The 17885-nt window shown below is 43.9% G+C and overlaps 1 protein-coding gene across 7 annotated transcripts in view; it reads left to right on the forward strand.

The window, feature by feature from the left end:
* RNF216 (ring finger protein 216) overlaps positions 1–17885 on the forward strand; it is a 180761-nt gene that overhangs the window by 77409 nt on the left and 85467 nt on the right. For all 7 annotated transcript variants that reach the window (XM_036826032.1, XM_036826033.1, XM_036826034.1 and 4 more), the window contains one exon: positions 124–202. In XM_036826032.1, the coding sequence (XP_036681927.1) occupies positions 124–202 (79 nt within the window). The remainder of the gene's footprint in view (positions 1–123; positions 203–17885) is intronic.

The raw sequence follows: 17885 nt of genomic DNA on the forward strand, positions 1-17885 counted from the left end.
AGTTAAGGAGCAAAAGGAGGTGTGGCTGTCCAGCTGAAAACTCCATCTTAGTATGAATAATCACATGGAACAAATCAGGCTTTAATATTCTGAATAATATTCCTTCTGCTGTTTTGACTCTAGGTGCCCCTCCTGCAGCTTTCCTGCTCTGCTGGACAGTGATGTGAAGAGGTTCAGTTGTCCCAATCCTCGCTGCCGAAAGGTAGGGAGGCAAATATTTTTTCTAGATTCATAGTTGAACTATGGTATTATGGACTGCCTTTGTGGCACAGATATGTGCTGGCTATCTGCATGCTGACCCATGAGGAGGATTTGAGTGCTCTCCTTTTCATGAAAGCAAGTGAAGACTGGTTCTTTGTGAATGGCGGTTGACTTCGTTGCAGAGATAGGGGCCACTACGGAATTTTAATCACATAGCTCTGGATCCCTGTTTTATGCCATCTTCCTAAAGGGCAGATACTGCAGTGTAAAATGTGAAGGGTTCTGTGTTTCTTCCACTGTGCCAGTATTTTTCTTGCTTGCTCTTTCACCACCCTCTTGTGCTCAAATACTTCTTTTCTGTGTGCGCACATGAGCGTGCACACACTTCCTGCCACTTGCAAAGTCCAATTGGTGTTTCTTTGATTAAAGAATTGGGCATCATGGTGGCATCTCTGTCACATGCGATAGATGATTCACTCAGCTGTTCACATAAGGACTGATTGTGTCAGGTGAGACCAAAGCTGTCTAGTCGCCTTGCTGCTGAAAATCTTTCTTCCCTTTAGACTCCTATTCCGTGAACTAAGAATGTCTTGATATTGGTCAACCATTTATAAGCCACTTAAGAGTTTTTAAGGAATATAATATTGGCATCCACATAGACACAAGTGTGTTTTAAGCTGTTTTCCTAAAATAGAATGATCAGAGTTGAATATTATAATATCTCCGCCTTTTGGGGAGTGAAGAAATGAAAGTAGATATTGGAAAAGGAAGAAGAAACTACACTGATAGACTAAAACCTTACTCATTTTGTTTTCAACATTAACATTTCTGTGTAAAATCTGGATATTTTCTTACAATTGATGTATCCATTAGTAATTTGTCCCCACCCCAGGCTGTTGCTATAACAAATGTTTCAGTAGTCTCTGGAATCTTGGAGCTAAGAAAGCAGACTCACTGACTGTCCTGTGTGCTTCCAGTGTGTTCAGCTCTAGAATGCCTGGGAAGGCAGTGCCTGAACTAAGATACAGAGAGCAAGGGAGGTAGCCAAGGGAAGAAAAGGGTGGGAGTAAAGTGAAAGTGAAGGTGTGGAATGTTGTAGGTCCAAGGAGCAGTAGTATCCTGGACACTCACTGGTACTGGGAGTGTGAAGAGAAAGGCTTACGAGCTGGGAGGGGCCAGGGCCATGCAGGCCTTCAGCACCATTCTGAGGCAGGAGGATAAGGGAGTGAAAAGGCAGGGAGATCTGTTTGGCTGTTGAGTAATCAAGGTGAGAGATGCACATCACTGTCACCCCCCTCTGGAGTCTCCAGGAATTGCTAGTTTGAGCTAGGAATTATATTTCCTGGTAAGATTCCAGATTAGACCTTGCCAATGAAAGTGCTCATATATGATTTGGAATGCCAGAGACAGTTATGTCTCAGGGTAGTACTTATGAGTCTAAAACAGCATCCCGTGAGTATTTTGAGAATATCCAGCCTGGGATATCAGTAAAAGCCTCCTAGAGGCTCTTAAGATGCTAGGCAGAAAACCCAGATATTCTGCTTCCTCTCTGTGGGAGGAATATACTCGCCCTGCTGAACTTGGAGGGGGCTGTGTAGCTTCTTTTGGCCAGTGAAATGTGAGTATGGGTGAGAGGTCACTTGCAAAAAAAGTGGTAAAATAAATGCTTAGGGGTGATGTCAGCAAGGTGGTGGAATAGGTAGCCCCAAATTCTCCTTCCCCCCACAGAAACACTGATTCAACAATACATGGACCACTTTCCTTTGTGAGAAATCTAGAAACCAGTTACGAGGCTCCTGCACTCCATACAGGGCAGTTAGCTGCATTGAGGCCTGTAGGAAAATTAGTGGAGCTCACTCCCCAGAGCCCGTCCCCCAGCACACGTAGCACTCATGGGAGGAAACACCTAACTCCTCTCTTCTCCTTGGGGAGGCAAAGAGCAGACTAGAACATACATCTAACATTCAGACTTCTCAGAGGGCTTACCCAAGGGGCGGGCTTATGTCTTTCCTAAATCTGAGCACCGACAGGAGGGAGCACCAGGTTTCAGATCATCAAGAACAAAGGCAGTGGTTTGGACTAGCATACGCTCACTCATCTTTGCCCCTTTCCTTGGCTTAGTGTGGAAAGAGCAAGAGAAAACCCCCAATTCCCAGCTTCTGGTTAGGGAGGGGAAGAGTTGGAGTGTGCGTCCAGTGTCCCAGCTTTTTGGGGTACTGCCCAAGGGGCTGGTTTCTGTCTCACTTGACTCAGCACTGACAGGACCCTGCATACTCTAGATGCCTGGAAGCTTCTGAGGAAAAAAGAGCTGAGAGACTTGCTGCTGCTACAAAGGACCCACAGTATAGCAGACAAAGGCCATTACGTCTCTGTGGCTTTTCCCTCAAGGAGAAAGGAAGAGTGGGACATATATCCAATGTTCTAGCTTTTGGGGGGAGGGTGGAGCTCTTCAAGGGACTGGTTTCTCTCTTGCCCAACTCAGAGCATTGGTGAGACCCACCATACTCTAGATGCTTGAGGTCTACTGAGAACAAAAAAGCTGGGCATCTCACAGCCCCTCCAGAGAACATGCAGTACTGTAGACGGACACCAGAGGGAGCAAGAGATTACAAGCTCCTGAAAAAAAAAAGGCAGCAAAACCTCTCTGAATTGGGAATTTACACACATAGGTCCAGAGAAGGTGCATCCACAGAAGAGGTTTGAGAGTCCTCCATAATTTATAGCCCAACTGATTGGTAAAGGTTTTTCCCTGTACAGGGCCAGTCTAAAGACTGGGAGAGTTGGCTGTTTTTCAAATGTATAGATCCTGACAAAGTAACAAGGCACAAGAAGAACCATGGTCTAGGAACAAAATAAGGAACAAAATAAATATTCAGAAACTATCCCTAAAGAAATGGAGGTATGTGAATTACTTGACAAAGAATCCTAATAATCATCATGAAGATGCTCAATTAGGATGGACCCAGACATTTTATAATCAAATGGTCAAAAGTCAGAGACAAAGAGAATTTTTTAAACAGCAAGGGAAAAGCAACTTGTCATGTACAGTGAGTCTCCCATAAGATTCTCAGAGGAGGGCTTCCCTGGTGACGCAGTGGTTAAGAACCTGCCTGCCAATGCAGGGGACATGGGTTCGAGCCCTGATCCGTGAAGATCCCACATGCCGTGGAGCAACTAAGCCCGTGCGCCACAACTACTGAGTCTGCGCTCTAGAGCCTGCAAGCCACAACTGCTGAAGCCCACGTGCCTAGAGCCCATGCTCCGCAACAAGAGAAGCCCACGTACTGCAACAAAGAGTAACCCCCGCTCGCCGCAACTAGAGAAAGCCCGCGCGCAGACCCAATGCAACCAAAAATAAATAAATAAAATAAATAAATTTATTTTTAAAAAAAAGATTCTCAGAGCATATCTCAGCAGAAACCTTACAGGACAGAAGAGAGTAAGATGATATGTTCATAGTGCTAAAAAAGTAAAAGAAAAAACCCTGCCCGTCAAGACTACTGTATCTGGCAGAACTGAGGGAGGAATTAAGACATTCGCAGATAAACAAAAGCTTAGGGGGTTCATCACCACTAGACCTGCCCTACAAGAAATGCTAAAGGAAGTCATTTGAGTTGAAATGAAAGGATGCTAGATAGAAACACAAAAGCACATGAAAGTGTAAAGCTCACTGGTAAAGGTGGGTATGTAGACAAACAGAATACTGTAACGTGTGTGTATATAATCACTTTTAACTCTGGTATAGAACTTAAAATTATGGAAAATATATAAAATATGTTTATGGATACACAATATAAAAAGACATAATTTGTAACATCAACAACATGAAATGGAAGGGAGGTAAGAGAGTAGAGTTTTTGTATGTGATCACAGTTGTTATCAGCTGAAAATAGATTGTTATAGATATACACAAAGAAAGGAGTCAAAGCGTGTCACTACGAGAAATTCAGCGAAACACAGAGGAAGACAGCAAAAGAGGAAAAGAGACCAAAAAGCTACAAGACAGAGAACACCAAAATTACAGTAGTAAGTTCTTCCTTGTCATTAATTACTTTAAATGTAAATGGATTAAAATTTCCAACCAAAGGACACAGAGTGACTGAGTGGATTTTTTTTTATTTTTTATTTTTTAAATTTATTTATTTTTGGCTGCATTGGGTCTTCGTTGCTGCGTGCTGGCTTTCTCTAGTTGTGGCGAGCGGGGGCTGCTCTTCGTTGTGGTGCGCGGGCTTCTCATTGAGGTGGCTTCTCTTGTTGTGGAGCACGGGCTCTAGGCTCACGGGCTTCAGTAGTTGTGGCACATGAGCTTAGTTGCTCCGCGGCATGTGGGATCTTCCCGGACCAGGGCTCGAACCTGTGTCACCTGCACTGGCAGGCAGATTCCTAACCACTGCGCCACCAGGGAAGCCTTGGATTTTTTTTTTTTTTCTTTTAATCCAACTATATACTGTCTACAAAAGACTCACTTGAAATTTAATGGCGGACTTCCCTGGTGGTTCAGTGGTTGAGGGTACGCCTGCCAGTGCAGGTGACGTGGGTTCGATCCCTCGTCCGGGAAGACCCCACATGCCACAGAGCAGCTGGGCCTGTGCGCCATGGCTGCTGAGCTTGCGCTCTGGAACCCACAAGCCACGGCTCCTGAGCCCACGCGCCACAACTGCTGGGGCCCACTCGCCTGGACCCCATACTCCACAGCTGAGAGGCCACCGTGGTGAGAGGCACGTGCACCGTGGTGGGGAGAGGCCCCTGCTTACGCAGCTGGGGAGGGCCCACCCGTGAGCAAGGACCCAACACAGCCAAAAAATAATTAATTAATTAATTGAATTGTATTTTAAAAAAGAAATTTAATGGCACACATTGGCAACAAAAGGATGGAAAAAGGTATTTCATGCAAATGATAACCAAAAGAGAGCCAGGGTGGCCATTCTTATGTCATACAAAATAGTCTGTAAGTCAGAACTGTCATAAGAGAGAAGGACATTATATAACGGTGAAAGGATCAATTAACCAGGAAGATGTAACAGGGATAAATGTATATGCATCCATTGTCATAGCACCCAAACATATGAAACAAACACTGACATATCTGAAGGGAGAAATAGGCAATTCAGTAATAGTTGTAGATTTCACTACTCCATTTTCAATCATAGAACAAGCAGACAAAGAATCAGTAAAGAAACAAAGGACTTGAGCAACACTGTAAACCAAATGGACCTAACAGACATACAAAACATTCCCCCCAACAGGAGCAGAATATACATTCTTCTCAAGTATACATTTTATAAGGCCAGTATTACCCTGCTACCAATGCCAGACAGAGATACCACAAGAGAACTACAGGCCAACGTTCCTGACAAATGTAGATGCAAAACTCCTAAACAAAATACTAGCAAACCAAATTCAACAGCCCATTAAAAGGATTATACACCATGACCAAATGGGATTTATCCCTGGAATGAAGGATGGTTCTACAAAAATCAATCAGTGTGATAGACCACATTAACGGAAGGATAATTATATCATCTCAGTTGATGCAGAAAAATCATTTGACAAAATTCGACACCCTTTCATAATAAAAAACACTCAACAAACTAGGAGTAGAAGGAAATTACCTCAACATAATAAAGGCCATGTATGAAAAGCCTACAGCCATTGGTGAAAAACTAAAACTTCTCCACTAAGATCAGGAAAAAGGCAAGGATCACTTTTGCCACTTCTGTTCAACATTAGTACTGGAAGTCCTAGCTGGAGCAATAAGCGAGAAAAAGAAATAAAAGGCATTCAAATCGTAAAAGGGACTTGCCTGGTGGAGCAGTGGTTAAGAATCCTCCTGCCATTGTAGGGGTCACGGGTTCGCTCCCTGGTCTGGGAAGATCCCACATTATCGCGGAGCAACTAAGCCCGTGTGCCACAACTGCTGAGCCTGCGCTCTAGAGCCCGCGAGCCAGAACTACTGAAGCCCGCACTCCTAGAGCCTGTGCTCCGCAACAGGAGAAGCCACTGCAATGAGAAGCCCACGCACTGCAACGAAGAGTATTCTCTGCTCGCCGCAACTAGGAAAAGCCCATGCGCAACAATGAAGACCCAACGCAGCCAAAAATAAATAAATTAAATAAATTATTTTTTTTTAAAAACCTGTTAGAACTAACAAATTCAGCAAGGTTGCAGGATACAAAATCAACATACAGAAATCAGTTGAGTTTTTATATGTTAACAACAAACAATGCAAAAAGGAAATTAAGAAAACAGTTCCATTTATAATAGAATCAAAAAGAATAAAGTACTTAGGAATAAACTTAACCAAGGAGGTGAAAGACTTACGCACTGAAAACCGCAAAACACTGTTGAAGGAAATTAAAGGAGGTACAAATAAGTGGAAAGACATCCATGTGCGTGGATTGGTTATTAAAATGTCATACTATCCAAAGCCATCTACAGATTCAGTACATTCACTATGAAAATCCCAATGGCATTTTTTACAGAAACAGAAAAAACAATCCTAAAATTCATATGGAACCCCAGTAGCCAAAACAATCTCGAGAAAGAAGAACAAAGCTGGAGGCCTCACACTTCCACACTTCAAAGCATGTTACAAAGCCACAGTGGTCCAAACAGTATGTTACTGGCATAAAGACAGGCATAGAGACCAGTGGAACAGAATAGAGAGCCCAGAAATAAATCCATGCATATATAGTCAAGGGTGCCAGGACTACACAATAGGATAGTCTCTTCAACAAATGTTGCTGGGAAAACTGGATAACCACATGTAAAAAAATGAAATTAGCCATTATCTTATACCATGTACAAAAATCAACTCAAAATGGATTAAAGACTTAAACAAATGACCTGAAACTTATAAAATTCCTAAAAGAAAACATAGGGGGAAAGTTTCCTAACATTAGTCTTGGCAGTAATTTCCTGAATCTGACACTAAAAGCACAGACAACAAAAACAAAAATAGACAAATAGGAATGCATCAAACTTAAAAGCTTCTGGGCAACAAAGGAAACAATCAACAGAGTTAAAAGGCAGCCTTTGGAATGGGAGAAAGTATTTGCAACCTATTTATCTGATAAGGCATTAATATCCATAATATATAAGGAATTTCTACAACTCAGTAACAAACAACAACAACACAAAAAACAAATATGGGCAAAGGTCCTGACTAGGCATTTCTGTGAAGAAGACATACAAATGGCTAACAGGTATATGAAAAGGTGCTATACTATATAACTAATCATCAGGGAAATGCAAATCAAAACCACAGTGAGGTATCACCTCATGTCTATTAGGGTGGCCAGTATCAAAAAAAAAAGCAAAAAATAACAAGTGTCAGCAAGGATATGGAGAAATTGAAACCATTACAGGATGTTGGTGGGAACGTAAAATGGTACAGCTGCTATGGAAAATGGTATGAAGTGTCCTCAAAAAATTAAAAATAAAACTACTATACAATCTAGCAATCCCACTTCTGGATTTTTATCCAAAGGAATTGAAGACAGGATCTTGAAGAAATATTTGTGCTACCATGTTCATTGCATTATTATTTATAATCAAGATATGGAAACAGCCTAAATATCCAGTAGATAAAGAAAATATGGTCCATCCATATAAGGGAATATTATTCAGTATTTAAAAAGAAGGAGATTCTACGACGTGGATGAACCTTGAGGACATTATACTAAGTGAGATAAGCCAGTCACAAAAAGACGAATACAGTATGATTCCACTGACAAGGCATATCTAAAGTAGTCAAAGTCATAGAAGCGGAAAGTAGAATTGTGGTTGCCAGGGGAGGGGAACTGGGGAGTTGCTGTGCAATGGGTATAGAATTTCAGTCACACAGGATGCAGAAGTTCCAGAGCTCTGCTGCACAGCAGTGCACACATAGGTAACAGTACTGAACTGTACACTTAAAATGCGTTAATAGGGTAGATTTCGTGTTATGTGTTTCTTACCACAATTTTAAAAAGAGAGGATATGGTTCACTGTGTCTTTTCCTTCTGCCAAGATAGACATGTAGAAATAAGTTTGTTTTGAGCTACTGAAATTTGAGTTTGTTCCAACAGCATAACCGAGCACATTCTGACTGGTACAGATCATGAGAACCACAACTGACAATAGGGGTGGAGAAAAGGAAAGATAGTAGGGAGATAGGATTAGAAAGAGATATTTGACTGTGGGGTGGGGAGAAGCCCAGATGACTCACTTTTCTGGTTTGAGCCACTAAGTGGGTGATGATGCTATTCACACAAAATTGGAAATAGAATAGAAAAAGGTTCCAGGAGAGAAGATCAACTCTGTTTTGCACATGTTGAGTTTTGAGGGTGGAGGGATTCAGTAAGCGTACTTTTCCCCAGTGCCTGGCACATATCAGGTGCTCGGTAATTATTTGGGACATGACTAGGGTCAGGAACACAGGAGAGATATGGGCTGCAGAAAGATTTTGGAGTCAGGAATAAGACGCATTGAAAGGCGGGAGTCCTGGGGGAAGGCAGAGGGCAGAATGCAGGGAGCTCAGGGGGGCTGGGGTGAGGCCCTCTAGGAGTTAGGTCACAGGAGTTAGAGAATGCTGGCACCTAAGGTCGCTGGTAGCATCTGCATTAGAGTCTCATCAAATTTATAGGTGAGTTCATAAGGAAAGTATTACCTTTAAAATGTTGAGTACTGCTGTCAAAGTTCAAAATAAGTCTTTCCAGTGATTCACATTTTTTTATGTCCCTTAGTAGTGTTTACAGTGAAGAGAATGCATCATAAAGTGTTATCGATCACAGTGTGCTTCAGAACCTGACCCTCACTTGCGGACAGTAGCATTCGTGTTCTAGACTTGCTTTCTACCATTAGGGTAAGATCTGCAGTGTTTGGACCACTGTGAGAAATAAAGGGAAAACTGTCTCATGGGACCTGAGGCAGTGACAGCTGGTTAACGGTTACTGAGAAGTTCCCAGCTGTCCTTTGAAAAGAAGGGAGAACTGAAAAGTAAAACGTTTGATCCTTATTAGGAGCTATGGAAAGATTCGCCACAAGGTGGCACTAACACTCTATGAAGAAAGGTTTTCTCTTGGGCATTTCAAAAGCATGTGTGTCAGCAAAACACTGTCCTGTAAGCAGAATTGACAGAATTCTTTTAGGTTTAGTACCAAAGCAAACCACTCTTTGCATTCAGAATTTAACATCAAAGAGTCATTGTTGTTAGGACATATGCTTTTACCTTTTTCACTTGTACACATTCTCCTTACGACGTTCTTTCTCTTCAGCTACATGGCTAAACCAACTGTTAATCCTTGAGGATTCCTCATCTTCAAGAAATGAGCTACAAGCTAATTTGGGCCCTTGTGAGACTAAGGGCTTCTGCTTCCTTATTGCAGTGTCACTGCCAGTAATCTAAACTCCAGTTAGATTTCCGGGAACTTGTCACTCTGAGATGAGGCATTTATATTAATGCATTATCTGGAGACGGGCTTGAATGCCTGGAATCATTCCCCTGAAATCCCTGAAGAGTTAGTAAGACACTGTATCTTTGATGAAATGGGGGGAGAGTCTTTGTTACATTGATATGATGAAATGCCTTTGTCAAGGCCCTGGGCATCCTGTGTGCTCTCAGATAAAGGATTCATCAGTTTGTTTTCAATGTGCCACTTTTAGGAGTGGATTGGATGGCTTTGGTGTGGGACTGCAGGGTGTTAGATTAAAAAGAGATTTGAAAGTGATATTTCTGGAATATTTTTTAGGGTCAGAAGTTTCCCTGTTGGGTCTCTTTCTAACTGTCCAGAACCATAAATTTGCTCCATAAACTCAGAGATATGTAAGTAGAGCTTTCCCGAAAGGTAACCAGGACCACAAGGTGGAGCTTTAAGAATACTCACGAAGCACGTGCTATTAGGGAAACCATCGGGTGGTAAGACTTTAATCAGAGTAACTGTGAAGAATGCCTAGTTTGGTGTCTTTTAGTGGAGAATGTGAAGTGACTGTGTAACCACTCATCTTTTCCCAGTGTCACTTATATTTGTTTTTATGTATCTTTCCCACCTGCTAGCTTTCTTCTCTACTCATCTTTTTTCACGCTTCCCAGGCACCATCCTATCCTTGGTAGCATTCAGTGTTATTGACTCTGCAGTAGTAAAATATAACCAAAATTCACATCTGCAGTGAACCAGTTTGTTGCTAAAAAACAGGCATCTGCAGCCACCTAAAGTAGCTCAATGGCTGTGTGAAGAGAATGTAAATGAGCCTGGACCAGCTGTCAGTGCCAGGACAGCTCCAGCTGTGACAGTGGACGGTTGGCACTTATTAGCAGCACTATAATTTGAGGCCCAGCCAGTCAGCTGACTCGTGTGCTGAGCACAGGCCTTTACATTTATCTAGATATGAATGAAGCTTGAGCCTCTTGTTTTCTTATCAGGGAGGACCTTTATTCCGGAAGTAACATTGAGAAGAACCAAATGTCTGGGTAACAAAGGATTTTTAAGTCCCCAAATGAGGGCTCCTTTACTGGCGTGGAAGTCCATGCTGCATAATGCAAGTCCAGAAAAGAAGTGGGGTGGTGTGGGAATTCCTTCTCAGGCATTCAGCTGCCCCTGCTTCTCTCAAGGTGAGTCACTTCCTTCCGAGCCCGAGGGCTCTGGCTGAACAGCTTAAGACCTCAGGCTGCAGTGGCGTGCAGGTGTGTCAGGAAGGGTGCCTTGCAGGGCCTTAGGCTCCTGTAGGTCCCCATAGCCACCCTATGAAGTGGACACTGAGGTAAAATGGTGGAGCTGAGAAGCCAAAGGGGGGCCTCCCTACCTCCCCCAAACAGTCCAGAGTGGATCCCAAAGGCCATCTCTGTGAGCCATCCTCCCAACAAGCACTGAGTAGAGCTGGCACTGTAGCAGCGAGGTTTCAGGATTTAACTGTTTTTGTCTTAATATTTTTTTTCCACTTTTTAAAATTCCCCATAGTAAACAGCGTAGTGAGTCTGTTCATCATAGGCTTCTCAGTCCTTGAAAGATTTTGGTTGATAACTAAACACACTTCCTTACTTGACATCTTAACACATCAAACATTGTGTTTGAGAAGCTAGGTCTTCCAGTTAGGGGTGTGTGTTTGTGTGTTTCCAAGAAGAATAAAAGCAACGAAAGGCAATTATTGCTTACCTCTTCCCACCCTGCCTTCCCTAATAAAAGTCAAATAAATACCATCTTTGCTGTTGTTTGCAGTCGTTACTTAAAAGGGAGATAGATATCCACCCAAAATAGGGACAGGTAAAAATATGCATGCATTAAACTGAAATGCCAGTATGAATAAAACATTTATTTTTGCTTCCCCGCAACTGTACAGAAATAGTTTTTATTTTTGTACAGGCATACCTCATTTTATTGCACTTCACAGACACTGCATCTTTTTTTTTTTTTTTTTTTTTTTTTATACAAATGGAAGGTTTATGTCTACCCTGCATTGAGCAAGTCTGTTGTTGCTGTTTTTCCAACAGCATTTGCTCACTTTGTGTCTCTGTGGCACATTTTGGTAATTCTTGCAATGTTTCAAACTGTTTCATTATTATTATATTTGTTATGGTGATCAGTGATCTTTGACGTTACTATTGCAAAAAGATTATGACTCGCTGAAGGCTCAGGTGATGGTTAGCGTTCTTCACCAATAAAGTAGTTTTTAATTAAGGTATATACATTTTGTAGACATAATGCCATTGTACACTTAATAGTACATTGTACAGTATAGTGTCAGCATAACTTTTATATGCAGTGAGAAATCAAAAAATTCATGTGACTCCCTTTACAGCATATTTGCTTTTGCCATGATCTGGAACTGAACCCATGATATCTCCAAGCTTAGGGGACTGGTAAGCGGGCACAAGCAGTGCCGCTATGCCTGCTTCCTCTTGGGGGCTGGCACAGCCCCTCAGATTTCTCCCCTTGAAACTCTCAGAGGTTGACTGCTAACTTTTCAGCAGATGGTGGAGTGCATTTCAGAGCCAAGGTGGTCCAGACACAGCTGTCAGTATGGACTTGGGGCCTGAGGGCAGAGCAGCAGCCTGGGCCTCGGGATTTTGCCGACTTCCCTCACCCTCAGGAAATGGGCATTGCTCTGTCTTGCCCCCAGAGAACATTCTGATGCTTCTTAATGAAGCTGCTTTAAAGGGTTAAAATGTTGTCACCTTCTAGGAGACAAATCACAGAACTTCCTGTTCTCTGTAGAATGAAGAGGCTTTGCCTTTCTCCTGTGTCAGCATTGCTTGGGACAAGTACTTTTTTTGCTGGGCTTTATTAGTAAGTTCTCTGTTTTGAGAGTTCTTTTTGAATACAGTTACATGAGAAATATTCATGGATGCACTGCTCTGGGTCCAGCCCTGTGCTGGGTGCCATGAGGCTGTAAATATCAAAGAAATCCATGCTGTTGCTTATGATGCAGCTAAGGAGACAGTCTGGCATAGTGGATAAGACCGGGATTTTGTTGTTAAACCTGCTCATGCTTTAATTCCAGCTCTTCCTCTTCTTGGCTTTGTGACCTAGGGTAAAAACGTCATCTCCCTGAGCCATATTTTCTTTATCTATAAAAGGAGAACAATTACACCTATGTCGTGGAGCTTTTGTGAAAAGTAAATGGCTTGTCAGTTTTATCTCAGTAAATCTACACCAGGGGGGTTGGAGGGGGGCGTTAAATGCCATGATGTAGCTGAAGTGCTTACCCCACTGCCCAACACTTCCTCGGTCAGCAAACAGCTGCTGTCCGTACAAGGAAGGCAGAGACTGATGCCGACAGTGTGTACAGGTGCGGTGTAGGCTCAGGTGAGGACAGGAATTCCTAGAAAGGAGGAACCTCTCCCAGGTTTGTAAAATCTTTCACCACAAGAGCACAGAGTTCCCCTAAAGTGGGCAGATGTGACGTCCCATCAGAGGACCAAAAGAGGACTCCTCACTTGTCTTAATTTTTCAAATCATGTACTGAAAAAATTTCATTTCTTATTAGCATGCCACAATGGAAAGGGGATAGATTGTTGAAGCTAAATGTTTTGCTGACCAGTATGTTCTGTCAGAAATAACCACTCTCAGTTCAGCCCACAGTGGTCAAGTTGAGAGAGAGCCCCGTTCTGTCTGCCCTGGGGAGAGCTGTGTCTTAAAGCAAGCTGCTCGTGGGTTTGCTCTCCATGTCTCAGTTGCTTGGTCTGCACCACTGCTGTGTCCCCTCCTTTCAGGTTCCTCCTTGATTTTTTTTTTTTAACCCCTATCCAGAAGGATTGGCATCTCAGGGAATGATATTCAAAGAGATGAGTGTAGGAAGGACCTAGAAACAAAACTGATAGTACATTTTGCTGGAGAACTCAGAATTAGTCACAAAGGGAATATTTTTAAAAATCTTTGGTTCGTCTCCATGATTCGTTGGTAATTGTCTTTCTAGCAGGGTGCTGACCTTGGAGTCTTGACCATCACCCGCACGTGCAGTGCAGCAGGCAGCCCTGGAGGTTGGGGCTGCTCGCTTTTTGCTGTCCTCTTAGCAAAGGGACACACCTCCTTGTCTGTCTTTTGTTGTTTTGGTCTCTACTAAAATATACTGTCTGTGGTGCTTAAAGAAAAAGATTCTGTGGATTAACAGGTTTGTATGGGCACTTTATTAAAATAGGAACTCTCACCCTTTTTCATGGTTTTTACGGCCACCATTAGCCATTGCTTATCAGACTCATAGCAGCCTAACCCTGTTCACAAACCGTACGGGGATCAGAAGCTTTTTTTTTTTTTTTTAATTGAACCATCTTTTCCCCTTTATTTATTATTTATTTATTTATTTATTTATTTTATTTTTATGACTGTGTTGGGTCTTCGTTTCTGTGCGAGGGCTTTCTTTAGTTGCGGCAAGTGGGGGGCCACTCTTCATTGCGGGCCTCTCACTATCGCGGCCTCTCTTGTTGCGGAGCACAGGCTCCAGACGCACAGGCTCAGTAGTTGTGGCTCACGGGCCTAGTTGCTCCGCGGCATGTGGGATCTTCCCAGACCAGGGCTTGAACCCGTGTCCCCTGCATTAGCAGGCAGATTCTCAACCACTGTGCCACCAGGGAAGCCCGGATCAGAAGCTTTGAGTGCCTCTCTTTCTGGAAACCACATATTACTTGTTGAGTGCCTTTAGACATTTTGCTAAAATAATGCATTTTTCTGTGCCTGTGGCCTCATCAAAGGAGAGATGCATTTTGATTCAAAATCTTTAGAAATCTCACATTAAAAATCCCTCAAGACTTGATAATCTACAGAATATCTTTTTATAGAGTCATTTGCCTCCTTTTTGTCTTTCACTAATTGTGTTACCAGGTGTCAGCATCTTAATTTGTTTTAGCGATCCTCATCGTGATGTCCTTGAGGAAGGAGTGTTGTGTTGTGTGTGCGTGCATGTGTGTGTGTGTGTGTGATGCATGTATGTTGGAGAGCAAAGCAATAGTTGTCCCCTCTTTGCATTCTCAGCACAGAGCACTGCAGGGCTTCCAGCCTTCCAGGTAGAAGAAAAATTGTTGCTATGGTAATAGCACAAGCACGAAAACACCCTGTATCCCCCTGGGTGTCTGTGTCAGGGAGGAGGAATGCAGGCAAGGGAAGCGGTAGCAGAGAGGAATGTTCAGGCAAAATCAGAGTGAAGCCTAGGCTAAAGCTGCCGCTGGATGGAATTTCTTGTGTTTACTGTTGAATTCAAGGTCATTTTCCGATTGCTGTGTGGTAGCTGAGAAATGTAAATGGTCTTTTACTCCTCAGTGTCCTTCCTGACTTGGAGACAAACAGAGAATGAGAAGGGCCTCTGTCATCTCTGTAGTTCCCAGAGGCCACATGACCTTCTCCCAGGCCACGGTTAGAAACGAGTGTCTGTATCTGTGGCCAGTGTACCGCTCCAAGTGGGACCGACCACCCAGACCCACAGCACCCACTGCCCTTCAGTCTCCAGTATAACAGGTGAAGGAGTCAGCCTTGCCGTCTCATTTGAAGCCAAATGGCAGCTTTTGTGCTCTGCGTCTGCATTACATGCTAATGTCCCCTGAGAAGATGGACTCGGAATCACCTTGGTAACTCAGAGCAGTGCTGAGAAACCAAGTGCAGTCCGCTGAGGTTGGCTTGAGGAGCACGACCAAAAGCTAGTGTGCTGCTCTGCCAGAAAGTCAGAGCCAATCTAGTCAGGGTTCCTTGAGGTGGGAGTTTAGCATCACAGTTACACCCGGCGGAAGTCACAGTACCTGCCAGCAGCGCTCTTGCCGGCTTTTAGGGGCTTTCTACTCCTTGTCCACTCAAAGTCACGCAGCTAGCAGGTGACAACATCAGGGTGAGAACCCTGAATCAAATCCAAGGTTTTCTTACTTATCATTATTTGTGTGTTTTTAGGTGTGATTTTGGTATGATCGTTGGTTTTTTAAGGGTCCTTGTCTTTTGGAGATACAAACTGAAATGCTTACAAATGAAATGATGTGTAGTCTGGGATTTGCTTCGAAATTATACTGGAAGAGGGAGGATGGGAGAGCAGATAGGGTTTAGAGAAGCCAGGATTGGCTCTGAGCTGATAATTATTAAACATGAGTGATGGGTACATGGGGTTCATTATATTACCTACTTTTGCATATATTTAAATTTTTTCATAATAAGTTAATTTACAAAACAGAAGTCTAGATGTGTTTGACTTTTCTATGTCTATGCTCTGACCTACTTTGCTTTACTACTTTGAGGGCACCTCACTCTTGGAAACTGGCAAGACCCTTCACTCAGATACTCTTTTTCATGGTGTAGTCACTTTTTTAAGAGATGAGGAAAATTGGTAACATAACAGGAAAATGTCAGCAGCTATTTGTGAGAAGATTAAAGGGCTAGTCATCCTGGAGAAGGGAAGGCTGCATGTGTGTAGTTTCTCTGTGGGTACAAGATTCTTCCACACAAGTGGTGGTGACCTGATGTTTTCCAGCTTCCCTGAGAAAACAGACTTCAACTGCCCGTCAGGAATCCAAGATGGATCGCTAGGCTATAATGTAACCAGTGAAACAGGTTCCAGGAGCCTGGGGCCCTGCGCAGAGGCTCACATACAGCCCTCGACAGATTCTCCTTCCTCTAGGACGACTGGCAACGTGCGGTCTAGCCCCGAGGCCGGGAGGGAGACCAGATGACCTTTTGAGTGTCCTTCCAGTCCAGAGTCTCTGATTTCTAGAATACTGAGGGCTTTCAAACTGGCATTGGCATTTGGTTTTCAAAGAGAAGTAGACTAAGAGAATTTCTCAGATCAAATCCCTAAAGCCTCATAAAAGCACTTTTCAGTTTTATTTCCCATCAGAAGCATATATATGGAAAGCATTTTAAGTTTCGAAAGCGCCCTAGAAGCTGATCCAGATTCTAGCCCAAAGAGAGTGAAACAGATCGCAATTTTTTTCTTCTCTTGTCTTTGACAGCGGCTTGTCCTTTTGCCTTCCTCTCCCCTCTTCTGTCACATTTTGCTGCTAAAAATCTCTGTTGCTCCTGTCCTGTGACCACAGCCCTCTTTCCTCCAAGGCCCTCTTGCCTCCCTTAAAACCCTTCTTTTCTCCCCCAAGGCCAGCGCCCACTCTGACCTAACTTTATCTCTCCTGGCTTGGATCTTTTCTCCAGGTGGCACCCTTGCCCCTAAACCCTTCATTCCATGGCTCTGCCTGCCGTGCAGGTCCTTCCCTCTCTAGAGCTCTGGACTCAGTCCTGCCTAAAAACCTTTGTCCAGCCGTCATGCAGAAGCAGCCAACAAGGGTCTTGCCCCTTATCCTCCCCGGTGTTACTTCCTTCTTCTCTGAACACGTTTGTGAGCTGCTCCCTCAGCCTAGACTTGTGCCAAGACAGGCGGGACTTCACTGCTTGGTCGGAATCTTGGTCATTCAGGTACTTACTGAGCGCTGCCGTGCCTGAAGAAATGCAAAAGGGGCAGCCACAGCCCTAACCTAAGGTCTCGGTTGGCCTTGACAGGAGGCCAACTCCTGTGAAGACAGTTCAGTAGTGAGAAGGTGATGGTGACTGCTCTAGGGAGTCAGAAGAGCGCTCAGGAAATACTCCCTGAAAGAGCAGGGTCTTGGCCTGACTGGGACCTCACGGGTGGAGACGGGCGACTGGTACTCTGACACGAGCAAAACTGCATGAGTGGTCAGCCAGTAGACAAGTGTGACAGAGCAGGAGAAAACGGCGCTAGGAAGATAAACAGAGCCCAGATTGAAGAGGGCTTTGCAAAGCAGAGTAAGGACAGTGGATCTAATTCTGGACACTCCAAGGAGCTATTTGCAGGCCTGATGTTGGGACAATGTGATCAAAGTGCAAGGAGGGTGGACCTTGCAGAGCCATGAAAGAGGAGTGGCAGTTGGGGAGAGATGAGATACAGAATGTTAGGGGAGCTGGGAAGTCTTGTCAGTTTAGTTACCGTAACGGGTCTGGTGCCGCAACACCTAGGATCACACAGTGCTCCCGTGGTCCTCGGTTAACAAACCCTCCGGTCCCAAAGCCCATTTATGTAGTGCCTCAAGTACTTGCTGTGATTGTTTTCCTTCTCCAGAAGGCCTTGATGGGGTTGGATTGGCCTGAAGAAACACAGTCTTCTGAGGGCTGATTGGGGGCTGCAGCGGAGGGGCGGCAGCCGTCAGGAGCAGTGGTGGAGGCGCCAGCCCAGGGCCAGTGGTGGGCACAGCCTGGGCACGGGCGTCCAGGAGGCTCCTTCCTCCTGCA

Source organism: Balaenoptera musculus, chromosome 15, assembly GCF_009873245.2.
Source record: "Balaenoptera musculus isolate JJ_BM4_2016_0621 chromosome 15, mBalMus1.pri.v3, whole genome shotgun sequence".
In the NCBI taxonomy this organism is placed as follows: Eukaryota; Metazoa; Chordata; class Mammalia; order Artiodactyla; family Balaenopteridae; genus Balaenoptera; species Balaenoptera musculus.